The 20,489-nt window shown below is 46.4% G+C and overlaps 1 protein-coding gene across 1 annotated transcript in view; it reads left to right on the top strand.

Moving 5' to 3' along the window:
- The window catches only part of Dnah8 (dynein axonemal heavy chain 8), a 233,474-nt gene that overhangs the window by 109,803 nt on the left and 103,182 nt on the right, over window positions 1-20,489 (top strand). Inside the window, exons 56-67 of the mRNA XM_028885049.2 lie at window positions 963-1,176; window positions 2,347-2,456; window positions 4,119-4,282; window positions 5,381-5,573; window positions 6,682-6,804; window positions 9,184-9,314; window positions 11,526-11,679; window positions 13,844-14,008; window positions 15,517-15,743; window positions 17,537-17,655; window positions 18,771-18,874; window positions 20,069-20,245. Coding sequence (XP_028740882.1) covers window positions 963-1,176; window positions 2,347-2,456; window positions 4,119-4,282; window positions 5,381-5,573; window positions 6,682-6,804; window positions 9,184-9,314; window positions 11,526-11,679; window positions 13,844-14,008; window positions 15,517-15,743; window positions 17,537-17,655; window positions 18,771-18,874; window positions 20,069-20,245 — 1,881 coding nt within the window. The remainder of the gene's footprint in view (window positions 1-962; window positions 1,177-2,346; window positions 2,457-4,118; window positions 4,283-5,380; window positions 5,574-6,681; window positions 6,805-9,183; window positions 9,315-11,525; window positions 11,680-13,843; window positions 14,009-15,516; window positions 15,744-17,536; window positions 17,656-18,770; window positions 18,875-20,068; window positions 20,246-20,489) is intronic.

The raw sequence follows: 20,489 nt of genomic DNA on the forward strand, positions 1-20,489 counted from the left end.
GAGTCAGCTGCCCTGTATTCAACCGTCAGGAACCATGCTGTTCTCCATATTGAGGCACTCCTCCCGGGAGCCTCGCATTTCATTCCCCTGCTTTATTTTCTTGGAAACGTTTATAGCACACTATTTTATTCGCACGTAAGCATACACTTGTGCATTTTGTCTCCCACAAGAATGCATGCTTCATGAAGATGGATTTTTGTGTGTATATAAAGAGAGCCTGGCACACGGTAGTTGAATACTGGTTGGATGAAAGACTGTTCTGTTGGGGGTGCTTATGTGCAGTCCCTTTGGAGATACCCCAGAGGAATTTGAGTACCCATAGTCGGAGCACAGAAGGGAAGCTAAAGCTTGGAGATTCATCGGGATGTGGCGTTCCGATGGTGTGGCTGGAATCGTGAGAAGGAAGGGGGAGCCCTGGAAAGCAGTTAAATGTGAGAGTGGGGGTGGGTGGGTAAAGCATAGCTAGGGAGTGATCCGGAGTCATCAGAGGAGTCTGGAAAGAATCATGCCTCGGGAACCAAGGCAAGAGGAGAAGGAGGACACATTAACAGAGTCAGAGCTGCCTCCGAACCAGAATGTTGAACAGTTCATAGTGTCAGAGGCTCGGGGTTGAGACCACTCTCCACTCTGAAAGTCTGAAGTGTCTAAGTGAGTGCAGGAGGTGTCTGTAGTCCAACTTGTAACTCTGGGTGCTGTTGCCAAGTGCACCAAGTATTTCCCAACTTTCTACCCACCTAAACTTACTCGGAAATTTGTTTATCAGTCTAATGAAGGGCACCCTGGACCCACACCAGCTGTTGGTATCATTTCATTCAGGTTGCCCTGAAGGGGATGGCCAGAGTCATAAACACACTTCCACGGAAGGAGTTGAACGTTTTTTGATAATCTCATCTGTCCGATGTTTTTTAGGAGTTGTTGAGAATTAGCGATATGTTTAAAGATGTTGCTGTATGAAATTTCAGATAACTAATGAGATTGTGCGGCAGATGATGGAAATGGAGGGGATGTATAGCTTGGACAAGCCTGGAGACTTCACCACCATCGTCGATGTACAGCTCATAGCGGCCATGATTCATCCAGGAGGGGGGCGGAACGATATCCCTCAGCGCCTAAAAAGACAATTCACCGTGTTTAATTGCACGCTGCCTTCAAATACCTCTATAGACAAGATTTTTGGTACGAGAACTATAGATGCTTAATTTTTTTTATTGCATCACATAATGGATATAAACCATGCAAAAATTTACTTAAGATCTAAAATGTCTGTCTGGAATGGGGATGAAGTATCTGAAATGAACATCTAAATACCAACATTAAGATGACTGGTGTTGATAGCCTGTTCTAGGACTCACAGATACTTAGAAAGAACCTTGTAGATGTTGGCATAAGAAGTGAGGGAGGATGAGGAGGTGGCTTAGTTGGTAAGATGTTGGCCATGCGAGTCAGAGGACCTGAGTTCAGTCCCTCAGAACCCCATTTTAAAAGAAAGCCACATGTGATGACACACACTTATAGTCCCTGTGCCGGGGAGGTAGAGGTAAGGAGTATTCTGGAATTTGCTGGACAGCCAGCCTACCCATTTTGGCAAGCACCAAGCCAAAGAGTCTGTCTTAGAAAAGATGTATGGCTTCTCAGGAACAGCAGCTGAGGTTGTCCTCTGGCCTGGGGACACACACACACACACACACACACACACACACACACACACACACACAAAAGTACCACATATGGGTGCACCTTTGCACATGTACACACACACACACACACACACACACACACATATGCACGCATGCACACACATACACACAAGTGCGCAAGTGGTAACGGAAGCTCTGTGTTTTGTTTTCACATGGGTGATCAGGGAGATCTGGGCTGAGGAGTGGCAATACTTCACACAAGCTCACAAAGTTAACAGAAATAACTAGTACTTGGAAATGTTAATGAAATTGATTGTTGGTCCCAAATTTGGCATCCATAACATGTGCTATGGAAAATTTTGAAATATATACAAGATTGTCATGATTGCTCGATGTGGCAGGCACTGGGGATCAGAAGCGGAAGGGGTGGAGTTTCAACAGAAGCAGGAACAGCCAGTCATTTTTATGGGAAAACCATTAAAATTGGGCCCCATCTCATGCCAAAGCACAAAATAAAACACATGTAGACAAAGGACCCAGCTATGGAAGGCTGTTGGGAGGATTAAGTATGAGTCAGTACATAACCTACTGCCACTAAGGATAGGTGGGACTTCTGACTTAATCTTGTAATGACTTATTCATTAGAATAAACATGTGCCCTGTGATCTTCTTCAAAAACTGTGTGCCTTCGCTCTTACTTTGTCCCCAGGAATTATCGGCTGTGGATACTTCGATCCGTGTAGGAAGTTCAAACCTGAAATATGTGATATGGTTGGTAATTTAGTCTCAGTGGGCCGAGTGCTGTGGCAGTGGACCAAGGTAACTGTGATGCTCTAACAGAGGACCCAGGTTCTGTTCCCAGCACCCACATGGTGGCTCACAACTGTCTGCTGACTCCAGTTATGGAAGGTCTGATGCCCTCTTCTGGCCTCTAGAGGCACTGTACATGCACAGTACACAGATATACATGGAGACAAAACACTTGTACACATAAAATAAAAAAAAAAAAAAAAAAAAAACTAAGTCTTAGCCGGCGGTGGTGGCACATACCTTTAATCCCAGCACTCGGGAGGCAGAGGCAGGCAGATCTCTGTGAGTTCGAGGCCAGCCTGGTCTACAGAGCGAGTTCCAGAAAAGGCACCAAAACTACACAGAGAAACCCTGTCTTCAAAAACAAAACACAAACAAACAAACAAACAAAAAACAAAACTAAGTCTTAAAAAACATCCTGACAAACGCCTAGGGTATATTTTCAATACAGAAAGAGGCTATTCTGTGAACAGGTACTAACATGAGCATTTAGGGAGTTAGTTGTGTGGGATAGTTGGGGACATCTGATTTAATCAGAGCAATCCGCAGAAGATGCTTGGGGGTGTGGAGACAACTTAGTCAGTAAATTGCATGTTGTACAAGCACAGGCACCCAAATTGGGATCCTGAGCATCCATATAAAAAGACAGATGTGGTGACACATGCCTGTAAGCCTAGTCCAGGAGGCAGAGGCAGTGGGACCGGCTGGGCTCGCTGGCCATCTGGTCTTGCGAAATCTTTAACCCCCGAGCACAATGGGAGACACCGTCAAAATATGAGGTGGAGAATGATAGAGGAAAGTGATATCATGCCTGATATCAGCCTCTGGCTTCTACACACGTGCACATGCGTGTATACATGCACCCACCCACACAGCAACAACTACACATGCCTAAACCACACACAAGCAGCTAAATGTGAATAGTCATTCTTCTTACCTGCGTGATCACCAGTTCATGTTCAGTTTTTGTTATGATAGCTTTTCATGTCTGCATAGCTGTGTCTTTCCCTGTGTGCCTGTGGATCTGTCCGTTCACTCATCCACATACACTAGTAAGGTCAGCCATCATTAGGCACGGTCTTCCCCACGGTTGGTTCGTGTGGTTCTTGGGAATTCATGGGGAAGGGGCTTGTCTGAGACTGACCAGTGGCAGAACAGCAGGCATTGGAGGCTGTCTCTTGTGTGTTATTCTAGAATCCATCCTGTTTTAAGGATTCCTGGCTTTAAAACTTTTATGTTGCTGTCAATGCTATGACAAAAATATGAACTTGGTTTTATTTATTTACTCACCAGGTCCATTCTTAAACAGGAAGTGTGATGGGAGCTGGGGAGATGGTTAAGAGCACTGGCTGCCCTTGCAGGGGACCTGGATTTAGTTCAAAGCACCCACATGTTGGCTCACAACCATCTGTAACTCCCAGTCCTGGGGGATCCGATGCCCTCTTCTGGCCTCACTGGGCACTGCACCCCTGTGGTGCACAGACCTACAAGCAACCAAACACATTAAAAAAAAAAATAGAAGTGAAGAAAAAAAATATTAAAATAGGGTGTATGAGATAGAATAGCCAAGAAGACGTTGCTAGTCTTGCGAAATCTACTATTGCTACTCTTAATTTTTTTTTTAAATCTGAGAATTAAATTGAGAGCATTAACCTTGTTTCTCGTCTCCAGGTGAAGATGCTGCCGACGCCTTCCAAATTCCATTACATCTTCAACCTTCGCGATCTTTCCAGAATTTGGCAAGGGATGTTAACCATAAAAGCTGAAGAGTGCGACTCGATTCCCGTTCTCATGTCACTCTTCAAGCATGAGTGTAACAGAGTGATTGCAGACAGGTGTGCACTGCGGCCCTGCCTGACGTCTGCACGCGTGACCCGAGAAGCCAGGCCTAATCAATCTACACTTCTGGGCTGATGCTTGCATTACCTACTCGGAGCCATGGATAAGGACAGTTGTCTCAAATTGTGTGTGTGTGCGTGCATGCATGTGTGTATGTGTGTGTGTGTGTGCGTGCGTGCGTGCGTGCGTGCGTGTGTGTGTGTGTGTGTGTGTGTGTGTGTGTGTGTGTGTTTGCATGTGTACACATGCTCATGGAGGCCTGGTGTCTTCTTTAACTCCTCTCCACTTTGTTTTTGAGGCAAGCTCTCTCACTGAATCCATACCTCACTAAGTCAGCTAGACGGACCTGCCAGAGAGCTGCATGGCTCCTCCCGCCTCTGTCTTCCTAGAGCTGGGGCGAAAAGGGGGATGCTACTGCACCTGGCTTTTACAAAGGTGTTGGCTGTCCAAACTCACGTCTCCATGTTTGTGCCGCAGCCCTTTGTCCACTGAGCCTTCTCCTCGGCCTGTGTGTTGGTCTCCAACGAGACTTGAACAACATCAGTGGCGCTTCTCACTTGCCTGTCACTTTAAGAAAGTTCTCTGCCGGTTCGCCTCCCCGCCCCCACTGCTGCAGCAGCTCCTCTTCAGGGGCCATGACACCACCAGAGGGTTGATACAATTGAGTGGTGAATTTCAGCTATGTCTTTTCTAAAAACGGCGATCATGGCATGGATGAAATCTCGTATCCCCCCATTAACGTTCTGTCATCTCTCTGAGCTACAGTTTCCTCATCTGAGAGATGTATGCGATGTCACCAGGCTCGTGAACTGGTGGCGTCATCCTGACACACGGGTAGAGCTCTACAGATGTTAGCAGCTCTTCTGTCTTCCCTCTGTGGTACTGTGGGTCCAAGGTGGCAAGGGTCACATGCCTGCTCCTCACTTGCCCCACAAATCATAGGGGCCTGTTGGCTTCACCTAAGCAATGGGCTGTGCCCTTCTCTGAATAGAGGGCATGGTGTTTCCTGTCGTGAGGAGAGGAAGGGGCGGGGTTGGGCAGAGAGGGTCCTTCTCTCGTCTGTCTGTCTCCTTTTCAGTGCCCTGTCCTTTCAGGTTTATAACTCCTGAAGATGAGCAGTGGTTCAATGTCCAACTCGTTCGGGCCGTTGAGGAGAACATCAGCCCTGAGATCGCGTCGATGATTGCCACCGAACCATACTTTGTGGATTTTCTCCGGGACATGCCTGAGCCCACTGGTGACGAGCCTGAAGACACGATGTTTGAAGTGCCCAAAATCTACGAATTGGTACTTATTTTCATCTCTCAGAGGTTTTAAAAAAATTTTTTTTTTTCTCAGCATGGTTTGGGGAGGAGCTCATGGAGTCCTGTGTCAGCTAAGGAGCCATTGACAGTTGATGGCTCTTGGAAGAGGGAGGGTCACTTTCCTTCAAGGCCCTGAGAGGCTACCTATGTTCTAGGAGATGGTCCAACACCCATGCACACACAGGCAGCACTAAATATATATATATGGATTGATGGATAGACAGACAGATAAAGAACAAACACCATGTAAGCTATATGGAATTCAAGTTTCAAAGTTCCTAGATAAAGTTTTGTTTTATTGAAACATAGTCATGGACACTTGTTTGTCTTTTGTCTGTGACTGTTTTGCAAGAGCAGAGTAGAGTAATTGCAATAGAAACGGTAAGGATCACGAGACTAAAATATCGATTTTAGCCCTTATGGAAGTTTGGCCAGCCTTGGCCAGCCGTCCCAAGATGGACAAGGTCACTTGGAAAATGTTTGGTCCGACATTTCTCAGTCCCTTGATGAACTATTGAGGAATTGGCGTCATAAAACTTTAGTGAAGTAAACAGAGACGTGCCATTTTCCTGCATTAATAGATGGACCTGGGGCTGGAGAGATGGCTCAGCAGTTGAAAACACGTCCTGCTCTTGCAGAGGAGCGGGGTTCAGTCCCCAGCACCCACATGACAGTTTTTACTGCTCCCTGTAGCTGCTGTCCCAGGGGATCTGACCCCTCTGGCCTCCAAGAGCATCTGCATGCATGTGGTTTATAAAACTCCTTCAGGAAGACACATACACATAAATAAAAAAAAAGAGGTAGATTTAATGAAACGAAAACAAGAGTGCAAGTGAATTTGGGGGAGGGGAGAAGATCACATATCAACATAATTATAAAGTGCTCGTGGGGCAAAAGACCGATGTGTAAAACGCAGTAGGTAGGGCTCTGCTTCACAGCAACCACGTTGTGGACTTGGCCACATCAACGGCGTAATTTTTCTGTGTGTTTTCGAAAAGCTAAACTACTAAATCACAGACTAAAAACAGAGAAAAAATATTTGCTGCATCAAAAAGTTTGGGTCTTCAATATTATTTTTTTCCCTCCTATAGGTGCCAAGCTTCGATTTTCTGTGTGAAAAACTGCAGTTTTACCAGAGGCAGTTCAATGAGATCATCAGAGGGACATCTCTTGACCTGGTGTTTTTTAAAGATGCGATGACTCACCTAATTAAGGTGCTGTTGACTACTTCCTGGTGTCTGTGAATGATGTTCAAACTTAGTTTCTTAGGTAAATGTGCCGTGAGAGCACCCATCCCACCAGGCAGCCCGAGAAGAGTAGCCACGGCTGAGTCAGCTCCCTGTTTCTGAAAACAGTGGATCCTTAAGAACCTCTTGAGCCCACTCACATGTGTTTTCCAAAGGCAGTTGGGTTTTGTGCCCCGAGCTTCTGGCCTTCCGATTCCCAGTGCTCCCCATTCTCGGACGAAGCTCGAACAGCTTGGGAAGAAATGCCCCTTCCTGGAATTATGCTTAATTATTGTGTGTGCAAGCATGTGTGCCCATGCCCACAGGGAGGCCAGAGGAAGATGTCGGGCGCCCTGCTCTGTCACGCTCCACTTTATTTCCTTGACACAGGATCTCTCACTGAACCTGGATCTCTGGCAGCCAACCGTCTCTGTCTCTGCCCTCATAGTGCCCAGCGTGTGTGATCAGTCCTCGCTTTTTACACGGGTTCTGGGATTTGAACTCAGGTCCCCATGATTGCACAGCAAGGACTCTTTTATTTATTTTGAGGCAGGGTTTCTCTGTGTAGCCCTTGGCTGTCTTGGAACTCGCTCTGTAGACCAGGCTGGCCTCAAACCCAGACTGATGGGGTAAGACAGGTGCACAGGACTGACAGGGAAAGGAGCTATTTAGAGGTAGCTTGGTGTGGTCCGTTGATGGGAAGCTGCCAAACAGGTTATTCCCTTACATAATTGGATGATGGCAGAGGAATTCTTCCCAGCAGTGATGACATCATGTAAGGATACAGCCTCAGAGTTGGTGGAATTCTTAACGTCTCAGGATTTCCACACGATGCATCCAATGCATTAGTTACTAAACTCTCACCATGACGACAATATGGGGACCTTGGGAGCCTCATCTAGGTGCAAAAAAATGTAAGTGGTGAATATATTTCAAAATGTGATGTAATCCATGCATAACCAAAGTGTCATTACTGATTTGCCATCTGGATATACCATATGTTTTTTAAAAAAATAGTTACTTTTAGGAGTTGGAGAGATGGCTCAGTGGTTGAGATCACCGGCAGCTCTTCCCAAGGAGCTGGGTCCCGTTCCCAGCACCCACACAGTATCTCACAACCATCAGTAACTCCAGTTTCAGGGGCTCTATGTCGACCTCTTCTGGCCTCCTTGGGCACTGCATACATGTGGTATAGAGACAAAGAGGCAGACAAAACATGTACAAATATAAAATAAAATAAATAAAAACTTTTAAAATAGATACATTTATGGATAACAATGGATTCAGTGATCCATCTACATGCTTCCTCATTGGTGACATTAAAATAAAAGACTAAAGACGGCCTTTTTCTCCTCAGTGTCTGCAGGGCCTCTGTAAGGCCCGAGCCTCCACTTGCCTTACTGCAGAAAGCAGTCACAGAAAGGTCACACCAGGTGGAGGGCTAGCTCCCACAGGCTTTTCCCAAAAGTGCCCCCTTTACTCTTACTAATCCCAGAATTTTGATACTTTGTGAAAAGAGAAGGTAAAGCCAGTGTACCTTGTAGCTAGGTGTCTGTATGATTCACTGTAACAGGCGAAATGGACGATACACAATCAGCTTTAGCCCTTTCTTACACTTTGTGTATCCTCATCAGCCACAAAGTCTCAAAGAAGTTAAATACGGGCTGGAGAGACAGCCCAGAGGCTAAGAGCACTTGCTGTTCTTCCAGAGGACTGGGCTTTGGTTCCTATGACCCACATTAGGTAGCTCACAACTGCCTCTAACTCTAGCTCCAGCAGATCCGACATCCTCTAAGGCCTCCTTGGGTACCTCTACAACATATACACTGTCCTCCCTACACACAAATAAAAATAAATCTTAAAAAAATAAGTGATGGCATGTGCACATAAATACACAGAAAACAGTTATGAAACAGAAGAGAGCAAAGCCAACTTGTTCTCTTTCATGACGCAAATACAGGTGGGCCGAGGAAACTGAAGGCTGGAGACGGCTCAGTAGCTAAGGACACGCACTGCTCTTGCAGAGGACCTGCTTTTAGCCCCAAGCACCCATGTTGGTGGCTCATAACCATCTGTAACTCCAGCTCCAGAGGATCCAGCACCTTCTTCTGACCTCCAGGGGTTCCCCTTACACACACACACACACACACACACACACACACACACACACACACACACACACACCCATAAATAAAAAAAAGAAATTGAGTTAAGTAAAACAACAACAACAAAATCCAGGACACAGCATTGTTAGGAAAGAGTCTAAGGTCGTCTAGAAACACATGGTCGGACTTTGGCCCCGTGAGTGCAAGAAAATATGGACATTTGCACCCATTTTTCTGATGAGCACTCTTCTTTCAAAACTAGATCTCTCGGATCGTCCGAACATCCTGTGGTAACGCATTGCTGGTGGGTGTCGGCGGCTCAGGGAAACAAAGCCTTTCGAGACTGGCCTCTTTTATTGCTGGGTACCAAATATTTCAGATCACATTAACCAGGTAAGATGGGCTAAAACTCAATGGCGTGTCATCCTGTAGTTCATTGTTTATGTTTAAAAACATAGCGCTCTGGTGTATTGATTTGCCTCAGTTTCTTTTTCTTGAATCTTTGTTATTTATTTTGTGTGCATGTGTGTCTATGTGTGGGCATGCCACAATGTTCTCTCACCATGTGGGTCTTGAGGGGTTGAAGTCAGGTCATCAGGCTTGATAGCGGGTACCCTTACCCACTGAGCCATCTCTCTGGCCCCCTCTTTCTAAGTAAAATTTCATATGTAAGAGATTATGGATGAAGTACACCCCCAGCCAAAGACCTGCATGACAGCGACACCAGTCAGCATGCCAGCATGGGTGGAGGACGTTTCATAAGACCCTATCCATAGATGAGGAGCTACAGGCAATCAGTGGCTGCTGGGAGAGGGCGAATCAGTTTTCACCAGGGATGGACCTCCTGATAGGTTATAGTGGTCAGCCCGAAACACGTATGTGAGAGTCACACTAAATGGCAGGTCGTGTGTGTGTGTGTGTGTGTGTGTGTGTGTGTGTGTGTGTGTGTAGAAGGAGTAGAAAGAGGGAGAGGGAGAGAGAGAGAGAGAGAGAGAGAGAGAGAGAGAGAGAGAGAGAGAATAATGGTTATAGCAAAAGAGATAAAACTTGAGACAGCATGAGGGGAGGACATGGGAGGAGATGGGGAGAGAGAGGTGGACACCATGTGAATACAGTTACTCATGTATGAAATTGTCAATAAGGAACTAAAGAGCACAAACTGTGCTAAATAGAAATTAGTAAAAATGTGTTCATAGAAATCAGTTGAAACTCTAAAAACTTAAAAATGGGAAGGTTTAACATCTTAAAAGATACACTGCTGACTTCTCTTGAGATAACTGGAAAAGCTGCCATCATGTAGTCTACCTTCCAGTGGCTGGCTGCGCCGTGGCTCTCTCCTTAAGTAGATCACGGCGTCTGCCTTCCAGTGGCTGGCTGCGCCGTGGCTCTCTCCTTAAGTGGGATCACGGCGTCTACCTTCCAGTGGCTGGCTGCGCCACGGCTCTCTCCTTAAGTGGGATCACGGCGTCTGTCTTCCAGTGGCTGGCTGCGCCGTGGCTCTCTCAAGTGGGATCACGGCGTCTGCCTTCCAGTGGCTGGCTGCGCCGTGGCTCTCTCCTTAAGTGGGCTGTACACTCTTTCCATCTGGTAGAGACTCCAGCCCCAGCACATCTTCCCTTGTTGGTACTGAGCCAGAATCCTGGGTGTATCTGAATCTGTGATCCCAGGAGGTGGCCTTGTCGCTTGCACTCTGGTGCTCTCTTCACGTGACACATCCTCACTGTCCCTGTCATCAGTTTACCCTTTAGATACAACACTTCAGAAAGGCCTGTTGTGTTATTATTTATCGAAACCACTGCCCATGGCACTTGTATCTACCAGGAAACAGGGGCGATAGGAAAGAGCCCAGGATCTTCCATATTCATAATCAGTAACCTCCTCATTACAGTAGTTCAATTACTTAGGCCAAATTGCATAATCTATCTGTAGGCGTTCCCTGCATCGAGCCACTTGGTGAGCTGTGCACATGGCTGTGATATCTAATTTGCCACTAATTTTATTCCTAATTTATTGCCACTTCCCCACCCCTCAAACCAAACTCATCCAGATTTCAGATTAGTTTTGGATATGAGATGCGTATTCACTTGGACAATATCTGTTGATTAGGATGGTTGGGTAGGGTTCATATTCATTTTCCTTTCCCGTTATGATTTCTGAGTCACTTCTGTTAAATTCTCCCCTTCTCTGTTCCTGAGATGTAGAGAACATAACTTGTTTTGAATGGCAACCCTTAGTTCATTATCTCTGCTCCCCGCGTTTTCTGGCAGACACCATTACTCATGTATGTGTTGGAGTTAGTACAGATTTTTTGCTGTAATTATCATGGTTTATTACTGTGTCTTGAGATAAACTGTGACTACATATGTTAACGCGTTACTTTTACGTTTATGTGTTTGTGTGTGCCTACTCCTCTGTATGCTCAAAGACGTGTGTGCGGTGCCCACAGAGGCCTGCAACTGGAGTTACAGGCACCTCTGAGCTACCCAGGGTGGGAGCTGGGAACTAAACGGGTCCTCTGCTGGAGCAGCGAGCACTCCTAACAGCGGAGCCGTTTCTCCAGCTTCGTTAAAGCCTTTGAGAAACCATCTGCTGCTTCTCGTGTAGGTCTTACAACGTGACCAATCTCATAGAAGACCTGAAGAACTTGTACAAAGTCGCCGGAGCTGAAGGCAAAGGCATCACCTTCATCTTTACGGACAACGAGATAAAAGATGAATCGTTCCTGGAGTACCTTAATAACTTGCTGTCCTCGGGGGAGGTGGGGCTCGGAGAGGGGCGGCTCACAGTGAGAAAGTATGTAGCATATGTGTGTGTGCGTGTGTGTGTGTGTGTGTGTGTGCGCGCGCGCACGCGCGCGTGCATGTGCATGTGTGTGTGCATGCGTGTGTGTGTGCATGTATGGGGATATATATGCACATGTGTGAATTTGCATGTGGAAATTCCAAGACATCCCTGGCTGTCATTCCTCTCAGTCACTATCCACCTTTCATTCGTTCGTTTGTTTCAGGCAAGAGACTTCTGGTGTGCCTGGGACTCTGGCTGGCCAGTGAGCCCCGGGGTCTGTCTGTCTCCATCTCCCCAGGGCCGGCATGGCAGACATGTGCCACTACACGTGGCTTTTGACATAGGGACTCAGGCTCGGTACTTGGATTATGTCATACCTGGCTTCTGTTAGTTTTTAAAATGTGGGTTCCTGGAGACTGAGTTTAAGTCTGCATGCTTGCAAGGTAAGCGCTTTCCCACCTGAACTGTCTCCCCAGCCCTTAAATCCAAATTCCATTTGTGTAGGAAGAACAGGAACTTTACAAATGCGAGACTGTTTTGCATACATTCTTGACTTGAGAAATGAGATTTAGGCACACGCCATGTTGTGGGTTATTTCATTTTATTTTTGTATTTGTGTGAAATGCATGCTGCCTACCTCCATATTTTTTTTGTATGTTTTATTCCCTCTTAAATACAGTTCCTGGCCTATCTTTTATCTTCAGCTTGGTCCTATGCCTCATTTTATTATTCCACCTATGTACCAGTTGGGAGTGGAGAATGGTGGAATGAATTCTGTTTGCTGGAAGTGGGTGAGGTGGGCTTTTGCATTACTGTTTCCCATGGCCACCCACCTTTAGTACTTCGTTAGAAGGTCGCCAGCACTCAGCACATAGTTGTACTAATGGCTGAGATTTATAGGAAGTATACCCAACTGGGTCGTAAGTAGGAGCCGTCCTGGACGGTGGAGACGGTTTGGTCTGGAAAATGCTTGCTTGAGGTTGATTTCCCAGAACCAATGCATGGTGGTGAGTTCTTGGAATCCCCCTGCTGGGGAGATGAAGATGGGGGCATCCCTGGGGCCCCCTGGCCAGCCAGCAAAGCCTAGCCTACTTTGTGAGTTCTAAATCAGTGAGAGACCATGTCTCAAAGATCAAGGTGGATGGTGTCTGAAGAATGAACTGAGATTGTTCTCTGGCCTCCATGCCCATGGGCATGCATACCAGCACACATAATGGGCACCCCCACACACATGTGAACACCCCCCACACATGTAAACACACACATACACCCCACGTGTAGCCTCGAGGAACCAATGTCCAGGTGTCCTGTGCTTGCCTGAGGGGCCATATAAAACATGCCTCCCCTTTAGGAAGAGGTGTTGGCGTGTGTACCCCATGCTGTTTACACCACGTTTCCACTCAGGGAAGCCTGTGTGGGATTCTGAGTCTGAAGATCTTGTTAGAGTCGTCCCCACCTGTCTGGATTCCCAGGAGAAAAGCAGGCCTTTACCATATATTGGCAGTGTGTGCATGAATAGTTTAAACTCAGGGGAAACACCTTATCAATTAGTAATGGAAGAGATACATCCCCAAAGCCACGTTCCCAGACACCGGCCAATTGGGAAGCCCCAAAGCACTGCCTTCTCACGGTCAGGCCTGCCACTGTTGACTCCGGCCAGCACGCTGGTGATTGCCGATGCTCCATGGGACCGGGCCTAAGTACAGTGTCTTGAGAGCAGAGTTGAAAAGCCCTGCCAATCACTAGATACTTGAAAGCATTGATTGGTGGAGGGGGGACCGTTCTTAGGGTGACAGCTTCTTAAGTGTGTGTGTGGGGAGCACTATGAACTGCTCTTGATTACTGTGCTCCATAAAAGAGTGGTGCTCTTGATAATGTCTGGCAAACTTGGCATGTGGCTGAGGAGCAGCAGAAAGGGGGTGGTGGTGGTGGTGGTGTGTGTGTGTGTGTGTGTGTGTGTGTCGGAGAGAGAGAGAGAGAGAGAGAGAGAGAGAGAGAGAGGAGAGAGGGAGGGAGGGAGGGATGGATGGAGGGAAGAGGGAGGGAGGGAGGGTGACTAACCACACTTACAGCAGTGGGAAATTATTAACTATTTAAAATACACATCACTTTCTCACTTTCTCGTTTGCTCCTCAAAGATCTCCAATTTGTTTGCCCGAGACGAGATGGATGAAATCACCCAGGGCCTGGTGTCGGTGATGAAGCGGGAGCTGCCTCGCCACCCTCCCACCTTTGACAACCTGTATGAGTACTTCATCAGCAGATCCAGGAGGAATTTACATGTCGTCCTCTGCTTTTCCCCGGTGAGTCTCCAGTCTGCGTGTAGCCGGAATCAGGCATCTAATAGGCGACCTTCTCTGAGGAGCTGCTTGATCAGAAACTAGCCTTTCTGTCACGAAACTAAAATCAATTCCTTCCTAGTACCACACGCTCCCTGGACCCAAATCTCATCCCCAGTGCAGCCATTTAAGAGTATAGGAGTTATTTGACGCTACTGTATAGCTTTACCAGTTCACAGATTAACAAGAGACGTAGATTATTTGAATCGTGAAGAATTTAGTGATACAATCCTGCCCATCTGTATCTCCAATATGGACATAACATCTAGAATATTCTTGATGGATTTCCCACCTTTGAGTATCTCTAGAACACCGTGCTTGCCAATCTAGCAGCCATTTGCCCCATGTGGTTACTTGAATTTTAATTAGTTAAAATTATGTAAAAATAAACATCCAGTTCCTGGGGCCTGGCAGCCCCATTTCCAGTGTTCACTGGCCACGTGGGGCCAGTGGTTACCATGCCGGGAAGTACTGCTGGAAAGCAAGCATGTAGGACATTTTTATCCTCATGGGATGTTTTCACGTATAGCTCTGCTCTGCCTCAGAGGGTCTCATTCCTCTGTAGGGTGGAGGCAGCCTGATGTCTGAACTCTTCTCTGTACAATTGAGTTTTCTCTCTCTGAGCTTTTTCTCTGCTCCTGCCTTGTAAAATGAGCCCAGTTCCTTCCTCTCCTACATACATACAGTCCTTCTCAGACACTTGGAGGAGGTCTCTGTCTCTCTCTCTCTGCGTCCCTAGAGGGACCACCTCTTCCGTAAGCTGCCTGTGTTACTGGACCTGTTAGAGCCTCTGGCCTGGGCAGCTCAAGAGGCCAGCCTTGGCCACTGGTACTCAATGAGTCCATTAAAGAGACAGATTAATAGTGAAAAAAAAGAAAAGGGAAATTGGTTCAGGGTGGTCAACATTGGCAGGAAGAACAATGGGGCCCAGGGACATGCCCCTTCACTGCCCATCCATCTTCCGGGTCCTGTCCTGAGGTTTGAATTTAGATAGAAGGCAAGAGCTGGGTTGGCTAAGCGGTCCTGGCGAGGTGTGGTTCATTATCTGGGCTCCAGTACACAGCATGACATCCTAGGGGTGTTCTAACTTCCTGGAGTCCGTTGTTTGAATAGACAGCCAAAGGGAGGGTTTGGAAAAGCTTCTTTCCCCTCAGGACTGTCACATTTGTGCTCTCTCCAGGGTCCAGCCCCCCTTCCCCCCAACCCCATTGTCAGTTTACCATGTTCCTCTTAGAAGGTAGGTTCCTAGACTTGAACCCCATATGGCAGCCGTTTCCCCAGGACAAAGAAGAGATGAATACCGCACCTTCCCTCAGCTAAACACTGACTTGGTATTCTGCTGCAGCCCAAGCTGGTGGTTTTTTAACCCTCAGCATCACACTGCTGGCCCAGGGTGTGAACATAGCCCTCTCTCCAGCGGGCCTTCAAGCTCCCTCCGTGTTTCTCACGTCTTCTGACCTTGCTCTCCACAGGTTGGTGAGAAGTTCCGGGCCCGCTCCCTGAAGTTCCCGGGCTTGATTTCCGGGTGCACCATGGACTGGTTCAGCCGCTGGCCCAAGGAGGCTCTGATCGCCGTGGCCTCCTACTTCCTTTTGGATTATAACATTGTCTGCTCCGCTGAGATCAAGAGGCAGGTTGTGGAAACCATGGGACTCTTTCACGACATGGTTTCCGAGAGCTGTGAGAATTATTTCCAAAGGTATGTGAGATTAGCTGGAACCCCAGAGTTCTCTCCAAAAGAGGAATTAAATGTAACGACCAGTAAACGACTCTTTGCATAGCCTGATTTTTTTTTTTTTTTTTTTTTTGCACAGGTCTAGCCACACTGCATTTTTTTTTTGCATTGATTTCCTAGTGATTAAATAATGAAAAGATGCCAGATAAATGATATTTAAAAATTAACTAGGGGCCATACTTTTAAATACCTCTTTACCCTCCAGGACTCCAAGTAGCAGATGCTTAATGAATCACAGTTTCATTTGCTTAATTTTGTTTTGAAAATGACCTAAATAATTCCTTATAAACGGTTCAAATGAGCTGCTTATCCCAATGCATTATTTATTCTGATTAAAGAAGGACACTGTTTTTAAGTTTCTTTATTGCCTTATGTTGAGGGAACATTTTAGGTTTGGCATTTGCATAGCCGAGTCTTATCAAAGCTTTTCTGGCAATTAATTATGAAACAAGACTTTAATTGGGTGCAGAAGAACCACCCAGCAAGAACAGCCATGGTTTGCTCGTTCTGAGCAAGCTGCCCACAAAACCGTAGGGTTTCCTTGCCCCACAATGCATGGGAGCCGATGGGTAAGGATGCCAGGTGGGTCTATGAGGGCCTGCAGAATATTGAGCTCCCTGCTTTGGGTGAGTGGGTGGGCTTTTCGAGGAGCAGAACCCGCTTGAAAAGCTTTGCCTGTTTTTCCGTGCAGAGTCTGGGTGGTCCTGGGACCTCTGAGGGATGTCCGTGCCTTGAAGGGTTTGCTTATGCTGACCCCTTCCTTTTGCTAGGACCATGCCCAGACCATCCCTCTTAACTGATTCTAGGTGTTTCTCAGCCTCTCTGGAGTTAGTGGGCACGAATCCTCACAGTTAGGCAGACGTTATGCTCTCATCCGGCAACATCAATTTCTTTTGATTTTTCGCACGACCACAAAATGTACTTCTTGAGGTTTGGAAATTGTGCTGTGGCCTTCAAACTTTTCCCATTTTCTTACGTTGAGGAGTGGTTTCTACAAAACGATTTTACAAAGTGAATGTTTTCACGAAATGCCCTAGCGATAGTTACATACCTGTCCGTTCTTAGCAAACAGAGAAAAGACAGAAACAAAAACAATCAAAAGAAACTTTGAAAATGTTAAAAGCCCTCAGAACTCCAAAGGTGAGCCTTTCAGTGAAAACTGTAAGACTGTAGAGTCTAGACTCGGAGTCTTGACTGGGACCTGAGTTTCTCTGATGTCAATTACCCCTTTTGTTTATCTCTGTGGTTATTATAATGACTGAAGCGTAAAGCTCATAGCAAGTTGAACCCTGAGTCCAGTGCGGCTGTTTGGACTTCGAGAACAATTCACCTAGACAGGGGAGAGACTGGTCTTGGAATGAGCAGCCAACAACAGCCAAGTGAAAAGGAATTACAGCACACACTGGCATCATCCCCACTGTCCCCTAGTCTGTCCCCCCGTCTGTCCAGAAACTTCCTGTTGACAGAGCATGCTCAGGAATGCTAACTTATTTAATCTTCACAACCCTCATGGGGTTGCGCAGCCTCCTTCTCTCAGCTTCCCATGTGCTGAAACACCAGGCCAGAGTAGGGCAGGAAGGAGTCAGGTCAAGGACCCCATGAGGGCAAAGCCACAGACAGATGTGTCCGGTGTTTTCCCATGGCCCTCTGGGATGCCAGGTACTGCCCATAGCTGTCAGAGTGGGTGTCACATCGGGGGCCCTTCACAGAAAGACAGCCGAGTGACTGAGCGGGCTGTTTTTATATTCCATTTTCAGATACCGCCGAAGAGCCCATGTGACTCCCAAATCATACCTCTCATTTATAAATGGTTATAAAAACATCTACACTGAAAAGGTGAAATATATCAATCAACAAGCAGAGCGGATGAATATCGGTAAGAGGAATGGCCAGTTTTGTCTTTTTTAGGGTTTGTTTGATGGTGATCCCAGCCTTCTAATGAATGGATATCACTGTGTTTGAAAATCAAACACTTTTTGTTTTCTTAGATTTTAAAAATTATGTATATGTGTATGTGACTGTGTGTGAGTATGTGACTGTGTGTATGTGGCTGTGTGTGTGTGTATATGACTGTGTGTGTATGTGACTGTGAGTGCAGGTACGTATGGAAAGGGAATTGAATCCCTTGGAGCTGGAGTTACAGTAATTTTTTTTGTTGTTGTTGTTTTTGTTTTTTGTTTTTCAAGATAGGGTTTCTCTGTGTAGCTTTGCGCCTTTCCTGAAACTTGCTTTGTAGACCAGGCTGGCCTCGAACTCAAAGAGATCTGCCTGCCTCTGCCTCCCGAGTGCTGGGAAATTTGTGAGCTGCCCTACATGGGTGCTGGGAATGAAGCTAGGTTCTTTGCAAGAACTGTACAAACTCTTAACTTATGAGCCATCTTTCCAGCCCCTAAGTACTATTTTTTTTTATAGTTGTTTTGGTATTTTGAGACAGTATCTCCTGTAGCCTACACTGGCCTCCAACTTGATATATAGCTCAAGGGTGACCTTGAGCTCCTGAGTGTTTGTTCAATCCAAATATTAATTTGATTATTAAAAGTAGGTCATGTTAGCAAAGGCCTATGACCGGTTAAAAAAAAAAAAACTAGGTAGTTGTGAACAGAGGCCTTTTCTTCCTCTAAAACCATGGCTAATGACTCTTTCAGCCCTGGGTTCACTGTGTTAGGTGTGGGTCACAGACCCCGAGTGCTGCTTGATGACCAGAAAAAGCATAACTGGAACAAGACAAACCCAGGGTCTGGGGAGATGGCTTGGCGGGTAACGTGCTGGCTGCCCCAGCAGGAGGACCTGAGTTCGAATCTTACAACACTGGGCGTGTAAGAAAAGTGATCAGCCTTGTTCTAAAGACAGGCATGTTTCTGTCCATGGTGTTGTGTTTGGTATGCATGTCAGACACTGTGCCTGGCTTATACATAGTCCGTAGTGAATGCATACGGGATGTGAGGCTGTGCCATAACCAGTGAGGGCCGGTCCATGTCTGTGTCTGTAAAGGTCTGGACAAGCTGATGGAGGCCAGTGAATCTGTCGCGAAACTCTCACAGGATCTCGCCGTGAAGGAGAAGGAACTGGCCGTGGCTTCTGTGAAAGCAGATGAGGTAAGTTTGCATGTACCCTGCCCTCACCAACCAGGAATATCTCCCCACATTTAAAAAGTACTTTTACACTGTATATAATTCTCACATAATTGATTAAAATAACTTATAAAAATCTTTACTTGAAAACTTTATTAAAATAAACAGGACATAAACCTACAGATGAGGGGTGGTAAGAAAGCTGCCCAGGGACATCCTCTGCCTGGTCTAGAATGTTCTTTTCTCTCTCTCTCTCTCTAACTAAGCTATTGCTCTCACTTACCTGTCTGTGGACTTCCTCCTTAACTGTGAGTTAGAGTAAATCTCATCTTTAAGGTCCTTTCATATTCTAATTTTCTAGAGGAGCCAAGCAAGGCTCATCAAAAAAAAAAAAATTTTTTTTTTTAACTGAGTAAGGAAAAGGCTAAGGCGAGGGAGGGTTTATGGAGTAAAAAAAGAACAACCCAAAGGCCCTCTCCCATGGTGATAGGACACCTGTGTGGCTCATTTGTGGCCAACTACCTCTTTCAGACTGCTTTCACAATCTGAGAGTCGCTTAGAAAGTGGTGACCTGAGCCTGGCCCCCCAGCCAGTTGCTGAACTGGATGGGACTCTAGGGAAGCCTTGTTAAGCACCCACCAAACATTAGCTACTTTTAGTAGTATTATTATAGGAGACTCAATATGGCTTCCTACTTTACTCCACTGTACTTGAATTGTTTTAATTATCTAGAAGGTCATAGACTGGAAACACCATTTTTATGTACTATTACATTTGTTTATATGTACTCTTAAGATCAAGGATAGCTCAGAAAATGAAGTTTTGCAAGGTACCACTCAGAGGAACTATTTTTAAAGATTTGATTTTTAATCATGTGTGTATATATATGTGTGTATATATATGTTCACATGCATGCAATACCTGTGGGAGCCAGAAGAGGGCATTTGATCTCCTGGAGCTGGAGTTACAGATGATTGTGAGCCACCTGATGTGGGTATGTTGGAACTGAATTCAGGTCCTCTGTCATAGCAGTCAGTGCTCCTAACTGCTGAGCCATCTCTCCAAACCCCTCCAAGTACCTTTCAATACACATTAAAATACAGGTGACTTAGATGGAGAGCTTTGCTCTTATTTTCTTGTTTTACACTCTACTAAGTATCTCACAGACACGCAGCCATACATTTTACTTGAAAGGGTTTGGTGGACTCTCTTTACCAGGTGCTGGCAGAAGTCACCGTGAGTGCCCAGGCTTCAGCCAAAGTGAAGAATGAAGTCCAGGAGGTAAAGGACAAAGCCCAGAAGATCGTGGATGAGATCGACAGTGAAAAGGTGAAGGCAGAGTCCAAGCTGGAGGCAGCCAAACCTGCGCTGGAAGAAGCGGAGGCCGCCCTGAACGTGAGCACCACCCCCTTCTCCCTCCCGGGGCAAATCTTACAGGATGCTGGGCTTCGCTATGTGAAATTGACCCTGGAGCTCTGTAATCGGGCAGCGGAGTGGAGGAGTTCTTAGCTCCATTAATAGCCTCACCTAGAGACACATGTCTCCGTTGGCTCCGTTTCCTCAGCTGCAGGCTTTAGTGTGTGCTCTTGTTCTCCTTTCGGAACCAGCCTTCCCTGGGAACCGGGAAACAGAGCCGGTG

Source organism: Peromyscus leucopus, chromosome 16_21 (genome assembly GCF_004664715.2).
Source record: "Peromyscus leucopus breed LL Stock chromosome 16_21, UCI_PerLeu_2.1, whole genome shotgun sequence".
Lineage (NCBI taxonomy): Eukaryota > Metazoa > Chordata > Mammalia > Rodentia > Cricetidae > Peromyscus > Peromyscus leucopus.